Source organism: Lissotriton vulgaris, chromosome 5, assembly GCF_964263255.1.
Source record: "Lissotriton vulgaris chromosome 5, aLisVul1.2, whole genome shotgun sequence".
Taxonomy (NCBI): Eukaryota; Metazoa; Chordata; class Amphibia; order Caudata; family Salamandridae; genus Lissotriton; species Lissotriton vulgaris.
Window position 1 is genome coordinate 402,107,419 of NC_141693.1, and position 15,714 is coordinate 402,123,132.

The 15,714-nt window shown below is 43.5% G+C and overlaps 1 protein-coding gene across 1 annotated transcript in view; it reads left to right on the forward strand.

The window, feature by feature from the left end:
- LOC147710962 (WD repeat-containing protein WRAP73-like) overlaps positions 1-12,444 on the forward strand; it is a 198,242-nt gene extending 185,798 nt beyond the window's left edge. The window contains exon 7 of the mRNA XM_086919406.1: positions 11,393-12,444. Coding sequence (XP_086775532.1) covers positions 11,393-11,520 — 128 coding nt within the window. The 3' untranslated portion in view covers positions 11,521-12,444. The remainder of the gene's footprint in view (positions 1-11,392) is intronic.
- Positions 12,445-15,714: the final 3,270 nt, after the last annotated feature.

A 15,714-nucleotide genomic window follows, 5' to 3' on the forward strand; every position in this document is an offset into this window, starting at 1 on the left:
CATGTTATCTAGTCAAGATATCTTTTGCATTGATCTTAGTGTGTACTGGCTCACAACATTGATATTACTCTTTGGTTCGAATATCGCCAACATTCAATACCCTCAAGACTCTGCTGCAGCAGTAAAATGAAATGATAATAAAGCAGTTTTATTTATTATCATTTAATTTTACATATATCTACTGGTTCCAGCAGTGGGAAGATGCTCCTCTGCCATAACGGAGGAGCCGCCCCTGCTCAGATCCATGATCCTCCGGACTGAAATGACTGCCAGATTGAGATTCTGACCAGTCTTCAGTGTGCTTAACTTATATTTAGTAGTTGTAACCTTATGAACGTTTTGAAAAACTTGTAAAACTTTTCCTAACTTACAAAGTGTTTAAGATGTACTAAATAGGGATCTTTAAAAGGGGCCTAAAATCCAATAAGAAAATAATATTTTTTATGCTAAAGCTAATTAAGTGGATTTCTCATGCAGAATCGTTTATGACCAAGTGGTACTGTAAACAAAACAGGCTTAGTACCCCCCATCCCCCCACTGTAAGACCAATGTAGGAAAGTGACATATTATGTGGTAAGGCTGGGTTGCCTTACCCCAAAGTAGTCACACTAATAATCCATTAGCAAAGTCCTGGTAGAGTGGCAAAGGACAGTCAGACTTTACTAGAGGAACATGTGTTTCAGAGTACCAAAATGGATGTTGCTTAATTGACACAACTCAAGAGAAATTTTGCCAATTTATAAAAAATAGTATGTATGTTTATCTTATTTACACACCAAAATGAACGAGATATCCTACATATAACTGGAGGTATTGATTTTTGAAGAAATATTATTTCAGTGCAGTAAAATACATAGACAAAATAACATTGCGGTCAATGGGAAAATCCACTGGTGACAGTTGATCACTTGCAGGTTTAGTTACTTGGAACCCTTATGGGGTAATGTCATGCAGGGTCCCTAGGACCAGGCAATAGAAATCCGATGAATTTTACCTAGCCTGTGGAGCCCGGGTGCAGAGTTGTTGTGGCTGTCCTTGGCGCTGAACAGGGGCCCTGGGTGGTGCGATTTTTACCGCTCACACAGTACTGCAAGAAACAGAATTCAAAAACCCAACAAGTACACAGCTGTTGACGTCAGAGGATGGTTACACGGCCTTCTCTGTAGCTGCATTTTTGAGTGTGGGAGTTGCTTACTGGACTGGTGACCAACAAGCCTTGGAAGCGGTAAGCACAACAAAAAGCTTTGGGAACTTCACTGCGTACGGGAGAATAACGTAGTCGCCTGAGACTTCAGGGCAGGCGAGTCTACAACGCCCACAATGCACTGGAATATTTAGGATATTCCTCGGACAGCCTAATGGCCAGCAATTCTATAGATCCAGTGAGTATTTTTACCTGCAGTTTGTGGAAGACTACTGCCTCTAGCTCTGGGGAAACTGAGAGTGCTTCTAACTTCCACAAAGGTCCCTCTCTTTGGGAGTCTTGTTTATTAGACAAGGACGAGGGTCTTTCACTCCGTTCCAAATCTGTTGCGTCTTTTGCTTTGTGCTGATGGTCAGTGTCCTGTTTGCGTCCTTTCTAGAAGTACGTTGTTCAGATCTGCGGTTCTGGTATCAGGGGGTTCCCTTAAATCCTAGATTCAGGAGAGTTAGTGGTGTGGGGGCTAGTAGCCAATGGGGAGCTAGTCCCTGCAGTTAGTCCACCTCTGAGGTGACAACATCCAGTGATGTAGGTCACCTTTTCTACCCAGAAACCACTATTTCTGCCCTCCTAAAGATGGCCGAATTAAATTGTAGGTGTATAAAGGAGACTGCCCAATCTAGAGGGATGGCCAGCCTTCCAGGGGTGTACACCTCCTGCATAGCTGATTTCCCTGCTTTGCCCGGATGCAAGCGTGCCTGGGGCAAGGAAAGGGCTGTTTACTCCTCAGCGGGACAGCCCAGATGCATTTCATTGGCGGTGGAGCCTTTGAAACTCACAGCTCTAATGTGCCAATTCATTAGCCGTCTGGGGAAGAGAGAGGTCCTTCCTGACCTGCCTTTTTCTCTGACTCCTGGGAGTGATGACACTGCCTAGTAGCTGGTCAGAATCTTGTCTTGGCGGCAGCAGGCTTGGGAAAGCATGGGCTGGTTAGCCAGAAATAGAAAAGCTGCGGGCAACGAGGGGGTAACCTCTCAGGTGCCCTCTGGGTGCATGTCACATTTCCCAGGGCACAGGAATTGTGTAAGGAATAGGAAGGCAAGTTGGTGGATACCAAATATGACTTATTTTAGATATACCATAATGGAGGGGCCAATCTCGAGGGTGCCCGGTTGGCAGCTTATGTTATCCTATGGACCGCTAACATATATAGTGATTTACAGTGGGAAACGCCACTATAGAAACATATAGGCTTGCACTTATATGTCCACACCTTCTATATAATGTACCTTGCTTCCTGGGCTGATGAAGCCTTCCTTAGGGGGGCTTACATATATTAAAGACAGCCCAGGTGACTGTGCCACACATGGTGAGGGCACAGTAGAGTTTGAGCAGTTTGCACTTCTCTTGCAAGTCTGCAATGTCAGCAGGTTGCATGGGTCGTCCAAGGTAGGTGGCATAAACTTTTCCTGCAGCCCTGGGAACCCCTTTACCACCAATGCCCTGGGTACCCTGGGCACCATATACGAGGGACTTATATGGGGTAAAGCTTATGCCAATTTGGGAGTACCAAGTTGAATTTAACAGTATTTGGATAGAGCAGAGGCACTGGGATCTGGGCAGCAGACCACAGTACACTAGTAGAGTCATAACCATCAGCATGTGGAGAAAAAGTGGGGGGTGACCACACTAAAAGGGTCACTTTCCTACATGATGTATCAATTATCTTCAGTCAATCATCTGGAAATGTTATTCCTATGAGCTGTTCCCCTATTATTAAGGAATATCTGTAGACTCCCTATGTATGTGTGCTCTCCAAATTCATAATAACTAAGGCTCCCTGTTTTCCATTTTTACAGATTTTTTACAGATAAATACTGACAGAAAACATTTATTTTCTTGTCTGTATTTATTTTTTAATGTGGATAGAAACGGAAATTGGGTTGCTTTTTGAGTTATTCTAAATACTGTCTGCAATGACTGCCAGACCATTAGCTGTATGGATTGATAGTTAAGGGGGCTAAAAAAGAAATTATTTTTAGTAAAGAGGATTTAACAGCAGTAGATATGCACAGGGTTGATACTGAAATTTGCATATTTTCTTATAAGCGCATTTTTTTTTCTTCTATGGGTGTTTACAGCATTGAAACCTCGTAGCCATTCAAGCATGTGTGCATATTTACTGGTTAAATAAATGTTGAAATATACTGTTTAAAGCTTCATTTTTCCATAAAACCCCAAATAAATATGGATAAATACAGCACAAGATATGGAATCAGCACCCATCAAAGTGTCTCTTTCAATCAATGTGCAAGATAAATTCCATAATGAACAGGTCCGGACTTAGAGCAGCACCCTGCTCTAGGTTCGGTGATCGAGATACTTCAGGCTACCATGCCTTTCCGTCTGTTCAGGATACAGATCTGAATTGACAGATCAATTAAATATTTGTTTGAACCACGGAACCATCCTTTTTTTCATTAGTTTCATAAAGACAGTTTTATGAGCCCTGAAGAAGTCTCATTTCTGAGACGAAACGCGTTGGCTAAAAAAGAAAACAAACCTGTTGTACAATTGGATCTTTTTATCTACTTTTGAATACCACAATGAAGAATTGAAAGCTAATTTCATTCAAGTCCGGACCTGTTCATTATGGAATTTATCTTGCTGATTGATTGAAAGAGACACTAAAGACTGTTGAAGATACTTTTTGATGGGTGCTGAATCCATATCTTCTGTTTAGAATTTTGGGCTTTGCCCTTAAAGGAACAGACAGGGTTGTGTTCCTTGGTTTCCTGAACACCATCGCTACACTTCAAGTCACAGAGAAAAACAGGTCCAGGTTTCTTTGCCTCAACGCTATGTGTATAAGTGTATTTCATGGATAAATACAGATCAAATTAGCAAAAAATAAATATGGATAAATACAAACGGAAATGTCAAAAAAATAAATATAATAAAACCAGGAGCTTTAATAATAATGAAATCTTAAATCCTTCCCCTAACAGCCTTTTAACACCTCACTTGGTTTATCCTTCTTATTTTTATAATAAAGATAACAATCCTTTGCTCTGTTCCAGACTCTAGTGGGGTACATTCTCCACAAGGTTCATGTATCATGCATACATGGCACTGACGTGAGCACAGAGGGTCAACTTTTTCAATGAAAGAACCCTTTCTCCAGTTAGGAAGTGACAGGTAACATTGGGAACGAATCCAAAGTTTATATTGAAGGTGTCTTCGGACTTTCATTCAAATGAGCTAATTATACCAAAGACTTTTTTTATTTTTTATTTAACATATCCCAACACAGTACCAAAAAGAGCTTTCCACTTTTCGGAAATCAACAGGTGTGTGAAATTCAACTTGGATAAGACCAAACATTTAAGGAAATCATATCAACACTTAATAGTTTTTGGAAATTATAATGTATCGTGGGACTCCAAGCTCGATGACAGAAGTGATTCAAGTATGTGAATCTATGAAAGATGTCAATACTTGAGAACTACAATTACAGGTAAGTAATATTTTCTTATTTATACAGAGGGGGGAAGTGTTTAACCACATTACACAGTATGACTAATATCACACCAGATAGATCCCCCATACTCCTAAAGAAAATGCACCCTTTTCTAGAAACGTAAAAGTGGCAGGTGCCTCACTCCTCTGAAGAGTTGTACCCTGTTAGATCGGGAGTGTTAAGAATCGGGCAAACCTTTCAAAGACTTTCTTGCATGCAGGTGATGCTAAATGGAGCTCCTATCCTTCTGCCCTATATCCCCAAGCACACATAATTGGTATTTTACTAGCATATTTGTATTTACTGCGCAGTACTTGCTTAAATTCCTTTGTATCAGAATGATCATAATTTATTAAAAGGACTCTGGATAATTTACAAATAAAGGTAAATCATATTTTCCTCATAGATACCCAACCTATCCCTTTCTTAGGTTCCCCAATGTTATCACCCATCCAGTTCATATGGCGGTGTTAGTTTCTATGCTTTAATTATGCCAAGCAGTGAATAGTTTCCCTGCATACCTAATGCTGTCAGCAGATGGAATTCATCCCTACAGCATTTTCCCTTGCTACCAGTCCATGTGTCTAACATAACCCCTGCATGTGTCTAACCTAACCCCTGCATATACCTTCATCTTACAAATATCCTATGGAGGGAGGAGGGGTTACGCGCTTTGCTCCTTCTTTGCCACAAAAATGCATGCACAATGCCCACTTAAAGAAGCATACAAAAGCGGTTTTATCCTTTGCAGCCATAGCGACAACACTCACATGAGAGAAGTGAAAAGGTTTTATTCAACTGTGTCAGAAAGTGTTCTAAACTATAAACATAGTGATCTAGTACACTCTCATTATTATGATTACATTTCAAGCATTCTGCCTTAACTAGGCCCCAAGCGTATTATGCGCATTCTTAAATATTTAATGTAACTATGCTCACATGCAGCAAGGCCTACTTTGCAGGGGTTGCTGGCACGTATATGCACCAGTGAGACGGATAAGTAAGTGGTGGGTGGATGGATGGATGGGTGGGTGGGTGGGTGCGTGCATGGAGGCAAGGCGAGTAGCAAATAATAAACAAATAAAGTCACTTAACTTGCCTGCTGCACACCCTATGTCCTTCTCGGTCCCTCTTTTGTTGGCTCTGCGGGCTCCAGCCTTCAGGAAATTACACTAGCCAATCCTGGCGCTACTCTCACCGGCATGAGAGCAGCGCCAGGATTGGATGAAGTGTCCTGGTTGGACGCTTCTTCTGGCCCTTTAGGCGTGTGCTTGGTCTCCACCCAGCTGTCTAAGACAGCTGAGGGGAGAGCTGCAAAGTGCGCATTTCACTTTTGCCAGCCAAAGAAAGATGGCAAAACTGACATGCGTACTTGGAGGGTCCATCTTGCTCCTCCAGTCTTGTGTGCTGCCAATCGACAGCAGAGGAGGACACGCCCCCATTTATCCAGGCTGGAGGGTGCTGTGCGCTAAATGTGAAAAATAAAGTTCTTTTTCGCGTTTACCGCTGCTGCAACGGGCGGGGAGGCAACGTCCCCTCACCCTCACAAAAAACTTGTCACTGCTTCTTTGTATGTAACATAAGTTATTGCACGGAAGCCCTGACAACACACAAGCGTGCAATTGAACTCTCCTTAACTACCCATTAGGCTGCAAGCAAGTCCGCAAAAAGCTCTGAACAGTTGTAATGAAAGTCTAGTTGTTCCAGCAACCACTTCCCCTCACTAGTCAAGATGGCTGTTTGTCTACCACCCCTTCCTGAGCTTTTGGCATCAGACTGTTAATAAAGTCTGAATGGTGAAATGTTGCCCTCCGATTGCAACCCTTAATGTAAACGAACTACTACTTGGAGTTAAGTACTCGTATAAAGCGTGTAAGATTCTTCATTGTGCACAATGTTGTATAGTGTTGTGACCAAGGGACCATGGGTGCTCAAATTGACTCATGCCCATTGTTGTCCTTCTCTTAATCTTTGTGAAGCATCTTTTCCATATCCAAAACCTCTTGTTGGCTTTCCTTCGTAGTGAGAGTCCAGATACTCAATAGCCAAATGTGAGTTTTTGCTCTTCCGCCTTGACCATGTTGGTTCATACTAAGGTTGGTTCTTCCTTGGCCAGGTTTGGTGGACTCAGGCTAGAAGACTACCTAGCAGTTAATACTCTCTCCGACATGATGGTTGATTGGATGACATTTGCGATATTTAGTTTTTACCCTTTTTACACCCATGTGATCTCTAAATGCATGGTCACAAATGCCAAGCGTATTGACAATCCCTTAAATGCCTTTGCACTCCCCTTATGTTTATGGTGTGAAGATTTCTAATTTGTACTTCAAGTAGTACCTAACGGGAGCTGCCGCTTCCTCGCTGTGCTACTTGGCTTTACAGAATGCAAACCTCTACCAACATGCTTTGCATCACAAACGCAGAAAAAAGAGCTGAGCTCTACCTAGTGTCATGTTCTAGGAAAGGAAGGCAGAGGGGTATACAAGTGCCGTCCCCATGCTAGCGCACACCTTTGTGGCTGGTGATCCACATGTAGTACTCACTTTGGATACTCATGTCAGATCTTGAGGTTTTTTAAAAGCTTAACCTCCTTGCTGCATTAATGCAAGCCTTCAACGTAAGGCTACGAGTATCTGTGAGAGAGGGGAGTCTCAGGGGCCTCTCAGCACATTCTGCAGGGGAAACCCCCATCATATTTTGTTACATCTCTGGATCAGCACGCTTCTGTGGACCACTGACCATACCCCTTTTTCAGTAAAAGCATCCAAATGCATTCATTGGCTGCGGCATGTAAGGGGCTGCAGGTCATTCATTCGGGAGGATATGGCAAAAGTGAGGAGGGTTACGTCGGGTAACTCCCAGACTGACTGTATTGAGCAACAGCTATTTAATCCAGTAATTGCTGAGAATCTATTGGCCCTAGAGTTCAGAACGTCCTCTCCTGAGCATTCCACTATCCAGATATGACACTTTCCACTTTGGTCATCGGCCAGGGAGGGGAGAGATTCTAGACTGAGTTTAGTTGATTGACTGGACGTGGCTCTGCCACCGAACACCTTCTCCGATTTAGCAGGGTGGAATTGTGGGGAAGTTGAAATAGGCCACAGTAGTATGGGGCTAGAAAGAGAGGCAGGGGAGAGTCCCATCGTTGACTTGGGTAGGTCTGTGGAGGTCAGAGATGTTCGGCCCACTGGAACAAATGCAAGGGTGATCCAATTCCTCTCCTGGAATATAGCAGGGCTGCGAAAAAACGGGGTGGAATGAGTTTATCGACAATTACGACATCTGCCTGTTCAGGAGACTTGGAGCTTGGTCCCCTTGCATAAATCGGGGTTCACTACATACTTTGTTCCAGCGACCAGTTCAGGCAAAGGCCGCCCCTCTGGGGGTCTCCACATTTGGATTAATATTGCACTAAATTGGTCCATTATCAGGCACAACTCACCATCATAGGATATTCTACACCTGACAATCAAAGGGCCAAAAAATGCTACCAATGTGGAGATATTTAACATGTATGCAAGAGGGTCTCCTGGGGCTCAATCATCAACAACCCTACTCCCCACTCTGGTATCATTGTAGCAGGAGATTTCAACTGCACATTTGAACCATTGAGTGGGGCGGAATTTCTGGGCACTGTCTAAGAGGATAACAAATAGGCTATACCAACCCTCAATATAGCGCCAATAAAGAAGTGGACCCAAAGGGCCATTCAAATCAATGCCCTAACTTTAGAGTACAACTTAAGAGCTGTTAATGGCAGGACGCACTCTGATTCAAGCGGGGCGAACACTATAACAGGCCCAGCTGCCCCTCACGAATAGACTACATCTTGTTGGATATTTGTTTATGGGGCGATCTTCTGGGTATGGAGGTCAAACCCACTCTGGGCAGTGATCACAATCCCCTGTGCATGCAAATTACTTGCAGTTGGGATACCACCTCCATCAAAACAGTTAATGCCCCGATGATGTCAACGAAGGAGGTCGTGCCTTCCAATTGCAACCGACGCCTTAAATGGTACAAGGTTTCAAACCAGGAAGAGAAACTGCTCAATAAAAGGGATCTCCTAGAGCAGAAGATCAGAGTTTGAATTGTTTAATGCTACTCATGAAGAATAGCACGTCTCCCCGTTCCCCAAGCTCTATTAAGACACAATAGGAAGGCTAGGAGAGTTTTTTTTATTATTAAGGAGCATAGAGAGCCGAAAGGGTGCCCACCCCGACCCTCTAATCTGTGGTTTTCTGCTATATGCAGGGAAAAGGGACAGGCCTTGTCTATAACCCTACGGGCAAAAGATTCATTAACAATAAGAGTAGCCAGGAAGCAATATGCCAGAGCAATAGAGCAAGCTAAGCGCACCTGGAAAGATTCACATTGGCAGGAGCTCAAATCTGCCTCACAATTGAAAGACACAACTGTGTTTTGGGAGCTAATTAACTAAAGCACCCGGAGGGGAGCGGACCCGATACCAAACTATATTACAGGGTGCCAGTGGCATGACCACTTTCTTAGCCTGTACTGTGGGGACGAATGGAACCTGTCCCCTCAGAACGAGACTTCTCTACCCATTGCCGAGGGCTTTACAACAGCAGAATCCTTTGGGATCAATGAGGTATCTTCGGCCATTGCAAGTATAGCGCCAGGGAAGGCGGCTGGTCCTGATGGCCTCCCTGGTTATCTACTCTTGCATGACCCAAAGCCTTGGACTCACTTAATTTTACTCTTGGTAAACCTCATTGCTAGAGGTCATGCCGTCCCTGACTCTTGGAAGGGCGCCGAGGTGGTAACCATTTATAAAAAAGGGGAATAGGGAGGACCCCGCCAACTACAGGCCGAATCTAATCGACATAATACAGAAAGTGGTTGGCAGGGTCCTCCTTATGAGGATAAGGTCCTGAATGGACGATGGAAACTTCCTCTGACATTTTCAGGCAGGCTTCAGACAGAAAGTTGGCACAATGGACCAGGTCTTTAGATTTTTTATGATCCATTGAAAATCTGTGGTCATTGGGAAAGGCCGTCTCTATCTGGCCTTCATTGACCTGAAGGCCGCCTTTGACTTGGTACCACGTGCCAAGCTTTGACAGGTGCTATCTCACCTAGGTATTCCCCCCCCTCCCATCCTAGATTTCATCAAATGCCTCCATGAGGGGAATTATGCTAGAATAAGGTGGGGTAACCAGGGCCAGTTGACAGAAAGGGTGGCGGTGAACAGGGGGTACGCCAGGGTTGTGTACTGGCTCCGACTTTGTTCTCTCTCTTTGTTAATGGGGTGGTAGACCATTTGAAAGAGGACCTGGCTGTGTAGCCCCCTCTGAGTCCATTCCCCACTTTCTTTTTGCCTTTCCTGCATACAGGTATTCGAGAAGAAAATGGCTCAAACCTGTTTGTAATAACTTGGGATCCAAGAACTATAGGGAGGTGTTACGCATTTTAAAAACGTCATCTTCCCTTAGTATGGTTTGCAGGGTAGCCAAGTACCTGGGCTGCACTTGGCTAACTAGAAACAAGCTGTTGAGGGACAACAAAAGATAGGCTCATTCCATTTGCCCTGCCGTTTTTATCGCCTATTACTTGATGTCTTTTTATTGTTTTTATCTTACATGTTTTTTTATTGCAATTTTTAGATGTGTATATATATATTGGTTGTATGGAATAATGGTACTGTCTTTCAAAATGGTATTGCCTTTTAAAGTGATGAATTTGGATGGTACATGCTTTTCTGATAATTTTATCGAATAATGTACATACCACAACAACAAATGCATTTGTGCAACATTGTGAACTAGTATGTATATTAAGCATCTGTAGGAAATGGGTTATGATGGATTAATGGTGACGGCCATTAACTGTAGCCCAGTTGGTCATGTGAGGCAATTGAACTTTTCTCATGGAGCACTAGAGAATATTTTTTGTGAAATGTAAGTGTTTTAGGCTGCTTTCAGTTCGGAATGAACATTAAAAACACCTGCTGTCTATTGACAGAATCTTCTTGAAAGTCTGTATCATGATTCAAAGAGTAACATCTTTGCATTGATGTCAAATTAAAAAAAACGTTTGACAAAAACATAAGAATGGAAGGTCACTCTTACCTTGACATTGCCTTACTCGGGAGGCGATTCGGCAGATGAGACAGTGACTGTTGACTGCTTCTCGAAGATCCTCTTTGTAACATTTTAACTATGCGTTCCTCATTAAAAGCTGTTGGGACCGATTCACAGAACTAACTTAAGACAAAATCCTAAACTTACTAATGTTGGTATTCACAGAAGGCTTTTAGTAGTAGTAAAGAGAAGTTTGACATAAGACAAACTCAAGGCAGACTTAAGACAAAATCCTAACTTAAGTCTGTCTTAAGTCAAACTTAAGACAAAATCCTAACTTTACTACTACTAAATGCCTTCTGTGAATACCAAAAGAAGTAAGTTTAGGATTTTGTCTTAAGTTAGTTCTGTGAATCGGGCCCATTGAGAATAGAGAAACTCTACTTCTTTTTCCCTTCGTGCAAAATGTCATGTTGGTTGTTACATAAACTTCACAAAGAATATTTGTGATGAGGCAGGCACTGCATTTGAGACACAAGCCATCTTTGTTTTCTAAATGTATTATTGCATTTGGTATTGTGGGAACTGTGTAGTCTTTGAAGGTTTAAAGTACGCACCTCGGAAACAGTGCATTATTTGTATTTCGCTCTCTTGAATATATTAATGTTTTTTTTCTTGCAGGTAGTTTTAACGTACTTTCCCTGAGCTGGCACAGAAACGGCAACTGTTTACTACTGATGAGTAAAGAGCATTTATGCTTGTGCTACTTGGAGGAGGATGGAGATGAAGAGAAGTCCCCAGAGCTGTAAAGTGAACCTCCATGAGGCACCATCTCTTAAGATCCATCAAAACATATCCAGATACTCTTGAGCGCAAAGTATATTCTCTGCATTGTTCTCACGAATAGACTAGATCTTTGCAGCAAATATGAATATATATATTTAAAAAAATATGAATATTTTTTATTCCGTTTAGCCACAATGTGTACTGCGTAGTATATGTTTGCAGTGCAGCTGTGTATTTGTTTAGTTTCACATGGATATGTTTCGTAACTTTGGGTGGATTTTAACTTGAACGTTTCGTCCCACTGAATAGTTTTTAATATTTGGGATATTCAATCAACTTAAACGATAAATGTTTACACAAATGGATCGGAGTTATTTTGCTCATCATGAATGACATTTTATCCATGTTTTGCAAAATGATAACAAAATGTTCAAAAATAGAAACAAATATATTTTTACAAATAATAATGTATTTTTATGGGAGTTGTCCTAGCCTGGATTCTAATTTCGGAAAATCAGAGTTCAACTTGCACGTCGTTTGGCAGCCTTTAAAACTAGTCGTAATGCACAGTAATCTAGTATAGTTCGTTGCTTGGGTGACACGAGCAGGGGTTTGAGATTAATAAAAGTTTTACAATAGAAGGATGTTTCATGAGTCCTTCTAAATGTCGCTTTGTTCCTATGGCAGCGTCCTTAAGAGCTGGGTTGGAAATGTGGTTTAAATCTAGTATCTGAGTAGAAGAGTTATTTAAATCGTGCTCTGGGATCTGAGTCTTGAACATTTTCTGTCAGTATTCTTGAAGTGAAAGTTCTATTTTCTGAGGCAAATGGCAGATCAAATGTACGCATTGCTTTTTATATGTTGCTGTGTAAGATAGTTTGTCGCCTGTAAATATCGCTAGACTGTATAGAAGTAAATCTATAATTTGTATCAAAAAGTCAATAAAACAGTTTGTGCGTATATTTTTTTACTCATCAACAAGCAGTCAATCAGCGTTCCAAACTATTTTGAATGGAATAGTCCGATACAGCAGTTTTTCCTCTTTCCTGTTCCTCATCTCATATCAGCTCTTTCGAATACTTCTGCAACCAAGGTGGTAACACCATAAACAGCTTAAAGCAGGGAGCATTCCTTTGGATCTAGCCTAACAGCACAGCTCTCTCAACCTTGTGTGATAAACAGAAAGAGCTTTAGGTTTAAGAAGAACTGCTGGAAGACTGGCTTTTGTTGTGCCCAAATGATGATTCACTTGAGTACAGACTTTTATTGGACAAACGTTGTGTACTTCCACTGAAAAAGAGTGCTTGTATTGAGAGGTTTTGCCTTGCGGTGGTTTACGGGGACTTATCCTCAACACTGCAGGACTAAGTTGGTTATTGTGATAAGCCATTGGGCAAGAACGTAGACGTCAACTATTTATTATAAAGAGCTATAAAAAAGGCAGTAGGCCTAACTTAATGGTTGTACAAAGCATATGTTAACATCAGTAGGCCTTTAAGGGAATATTGTCATTGTGACAGAGCTTGTAGAATGGTATTTTGTTACAGAGAATCACAAAGATTACCATAGGAGGCAACGGTATTTTAGGAAAACTTATGCAGCATTCGATAGGCATGATTTAGCTATGGTGACAAGCCAGTTGATAAAGGATACAGGCCCAATTGCTGAAAACTGATGTCAGAATGCAGGGTCTAATATGTTTATTATGAACAGTTATAACAAAGGTAGTAGGCATGACGAATTTATTGTGGAATACATTTAGTAAAGCCAATGTGTGTTTAATGGTGGATTGTCATTTTCGCAGTGTAGAAGGCTGTGGTCTGTTGTACTGAATCTCAAAAATGGCTGTAGTTGACAAGGGTGTTTGGTGTTGGTTATTCTTCGTGTGAAAAAAACATTTTTAATTAAGATTTGTGGTGCAGTAATCCTGGTTAGGCCATTTTGTGAGGTGTTTCATATTTTGCCCACTGTAATTTTGTATATAGTTGTAATTTTAGGGCATTCTTCCTGATGATTGCCAGTTTATATGCAATACAGGAGGCCTTACTTACTTATGGTCACAAGATGATAAAGGTGATTGGTTCATTGAGAAATGTTTTGTCAATTGCATAGGTCTGATCTGTTTATTATGATAAGTTATGAGAAAAACAGTAGGCCTGACGTCTTTATTGTGAAAATGTCCTGTTACACCCTGTAGGCCTTTAAGGATGGATTGTTCTTTACACTGTGTTGAAGCCTATAGACAGATATTGTGCTACATGGATTCTCATAGTTTACTGTAAAAGGCAAGTGGTCTGGGGTAAGGTGTTTTATTTATTTAGAGTTTTCTATAGCCCTGGCTAGGCCCAAAAGTATCAGAGCAGTTTACAACATTGTTAGGCAATATCAGTGAAGAACAATACTTTACACTATTGTCATTGACATTGTCAGTCCATACTAATACAGTATAATTCAAGTGTCGAATGTCAAACCGTTGTTGAATCCTTGGGAAATACCTGCATTGAACAGGGTACCAATTTCAGCGTGAATTAGTTATTTCCCGGATGGTTTAGGTGTTGATTGAGGAGGAATTATTTTAATTGTTTCTTGAAGCTCATGAAGGAGGGATTGGTTCTGATATGTGCTGGGAGAGAGTTCCAGATTTTGGGGCTCTTCCCTGAGAAATAACGAGAGGGCTTTGGTTTTTTTTGCAGGGGATTAGACTAAGTACATTGGAGCTTCTTAGATTTCTCGTTTGGCCTGCCTTTGTGAGTTTGGATCCGAGGTAGGCTGGTTTTCCAGTGTGAGACAGGCAGTTTTGATGTTAGAGTGCTGCGATTGGGAGCCATTTTAGACTTTTAAGTGAGGGGGAGATGTGTTTGTATCTCGTTACACTTGTGACCATCTTTGCCGCTGAGTTTAGAATGGCTATCTGAAAGAGACACGTTAGTGATAGATTCCTTACCTTAGAATATCCCCAGGCGTCAGACTGGATCCGGAAAATGTTTGCGTAGCAATACCCCTGCGCGTCGGTAGGCGTCCTCTGCGGCTCCGCGTCCGTCGTCGGCGTCGTGAGCGCCGGAATGACATAGTCGGAGTACTTAGACGCCGCCCATGCGCGCTGACGTCAGTTCTTCTTTTTTCCGCGCCAGCTAGCGCAGATCCGGAAGAAGCTCTACCCCCAGTCAATTTTTGACTGAACTTTTTTGATCTTTTTGATCGCTCTTTCTTGTCGAGTCTTTGACTCCATCGGTGCAAGGGATGCCCGGGTTCAAGCCTTGCTCAAAGTGCGACCGACTCATGTCGGTCACGGACCCCCATCGCCGGTGCCTGAAGTGCTTAGGCCTCGACCATGATGATCGAACCTGCTCCGACTGCCGGGCCCTGACGTCGAAGGCTAGGCGGGAGCGGTCCCGCAAGCGACTCGAGCTGAGGCAGTCGGCCCCGCGCCGCTCCAGGTCCCGGTCCCACGGGAGGTCGAGGGACAGGTCGCGAGGTCGGAGTCATCGAAGCTCCGGGAGTGGACACCGATCGTCTGGTTCCAAGTCCTCGGGTAAGAGGCATGAGAGGTCGGAGCGACGTCATCGATCCTCCGACCCACCCCGACGCTCGCACGATGCGGCCGGGGGCTCGGGCGACACCGCCCACGCGGCTCCGCGGGAGTCGCTAGCGCCGCCGCCTGCCCCACACCTTCGGGTCCCTGGGCACGGCGCGACGCCGGAGGAGGTCGAGAGGTACCTCATGGCCATGAGGGCCCTCCCTCCTCAGTCGGTTCCTGTGGCGCCTTCGGACCCAACGGTTCCGTCTGGAGGTTCTAACGGGTCTGGTGCTTCGGCCCCGACGCCGTTGGGTGCTTCGGCCCCAACGCCGCCAGCGACTTCGGTCTCTGCGCCGCAGGACCTCGCCAGATCCGGGACGTCGCCGGTCCACCTTACGACCTCGCCGGCGCCGTCCTCAAGGGTGTCGCCCCCGGCGCCCACTGTGGTTGCCGCCCCCAATGTTTCCTACGGTCCGACTCAGGCGCCGCTGGGCGCCGATTCCGTCGGCCTTTGGGGATTTTTATCTCCACGAGGAGGCCCTGTCTGCTAATCCTGGTTTACAGGACACAGGTGACGAGGAAGATTGGGAGGGGTCCGAGGACCCTCTGGCACTAGATTGCCAGTCTCAACAGGACTGGACATATGAGCTTGGGGAGGCCAGTGGTCTTGACACTTCGCCAGACACTGGATTTAGCTCAC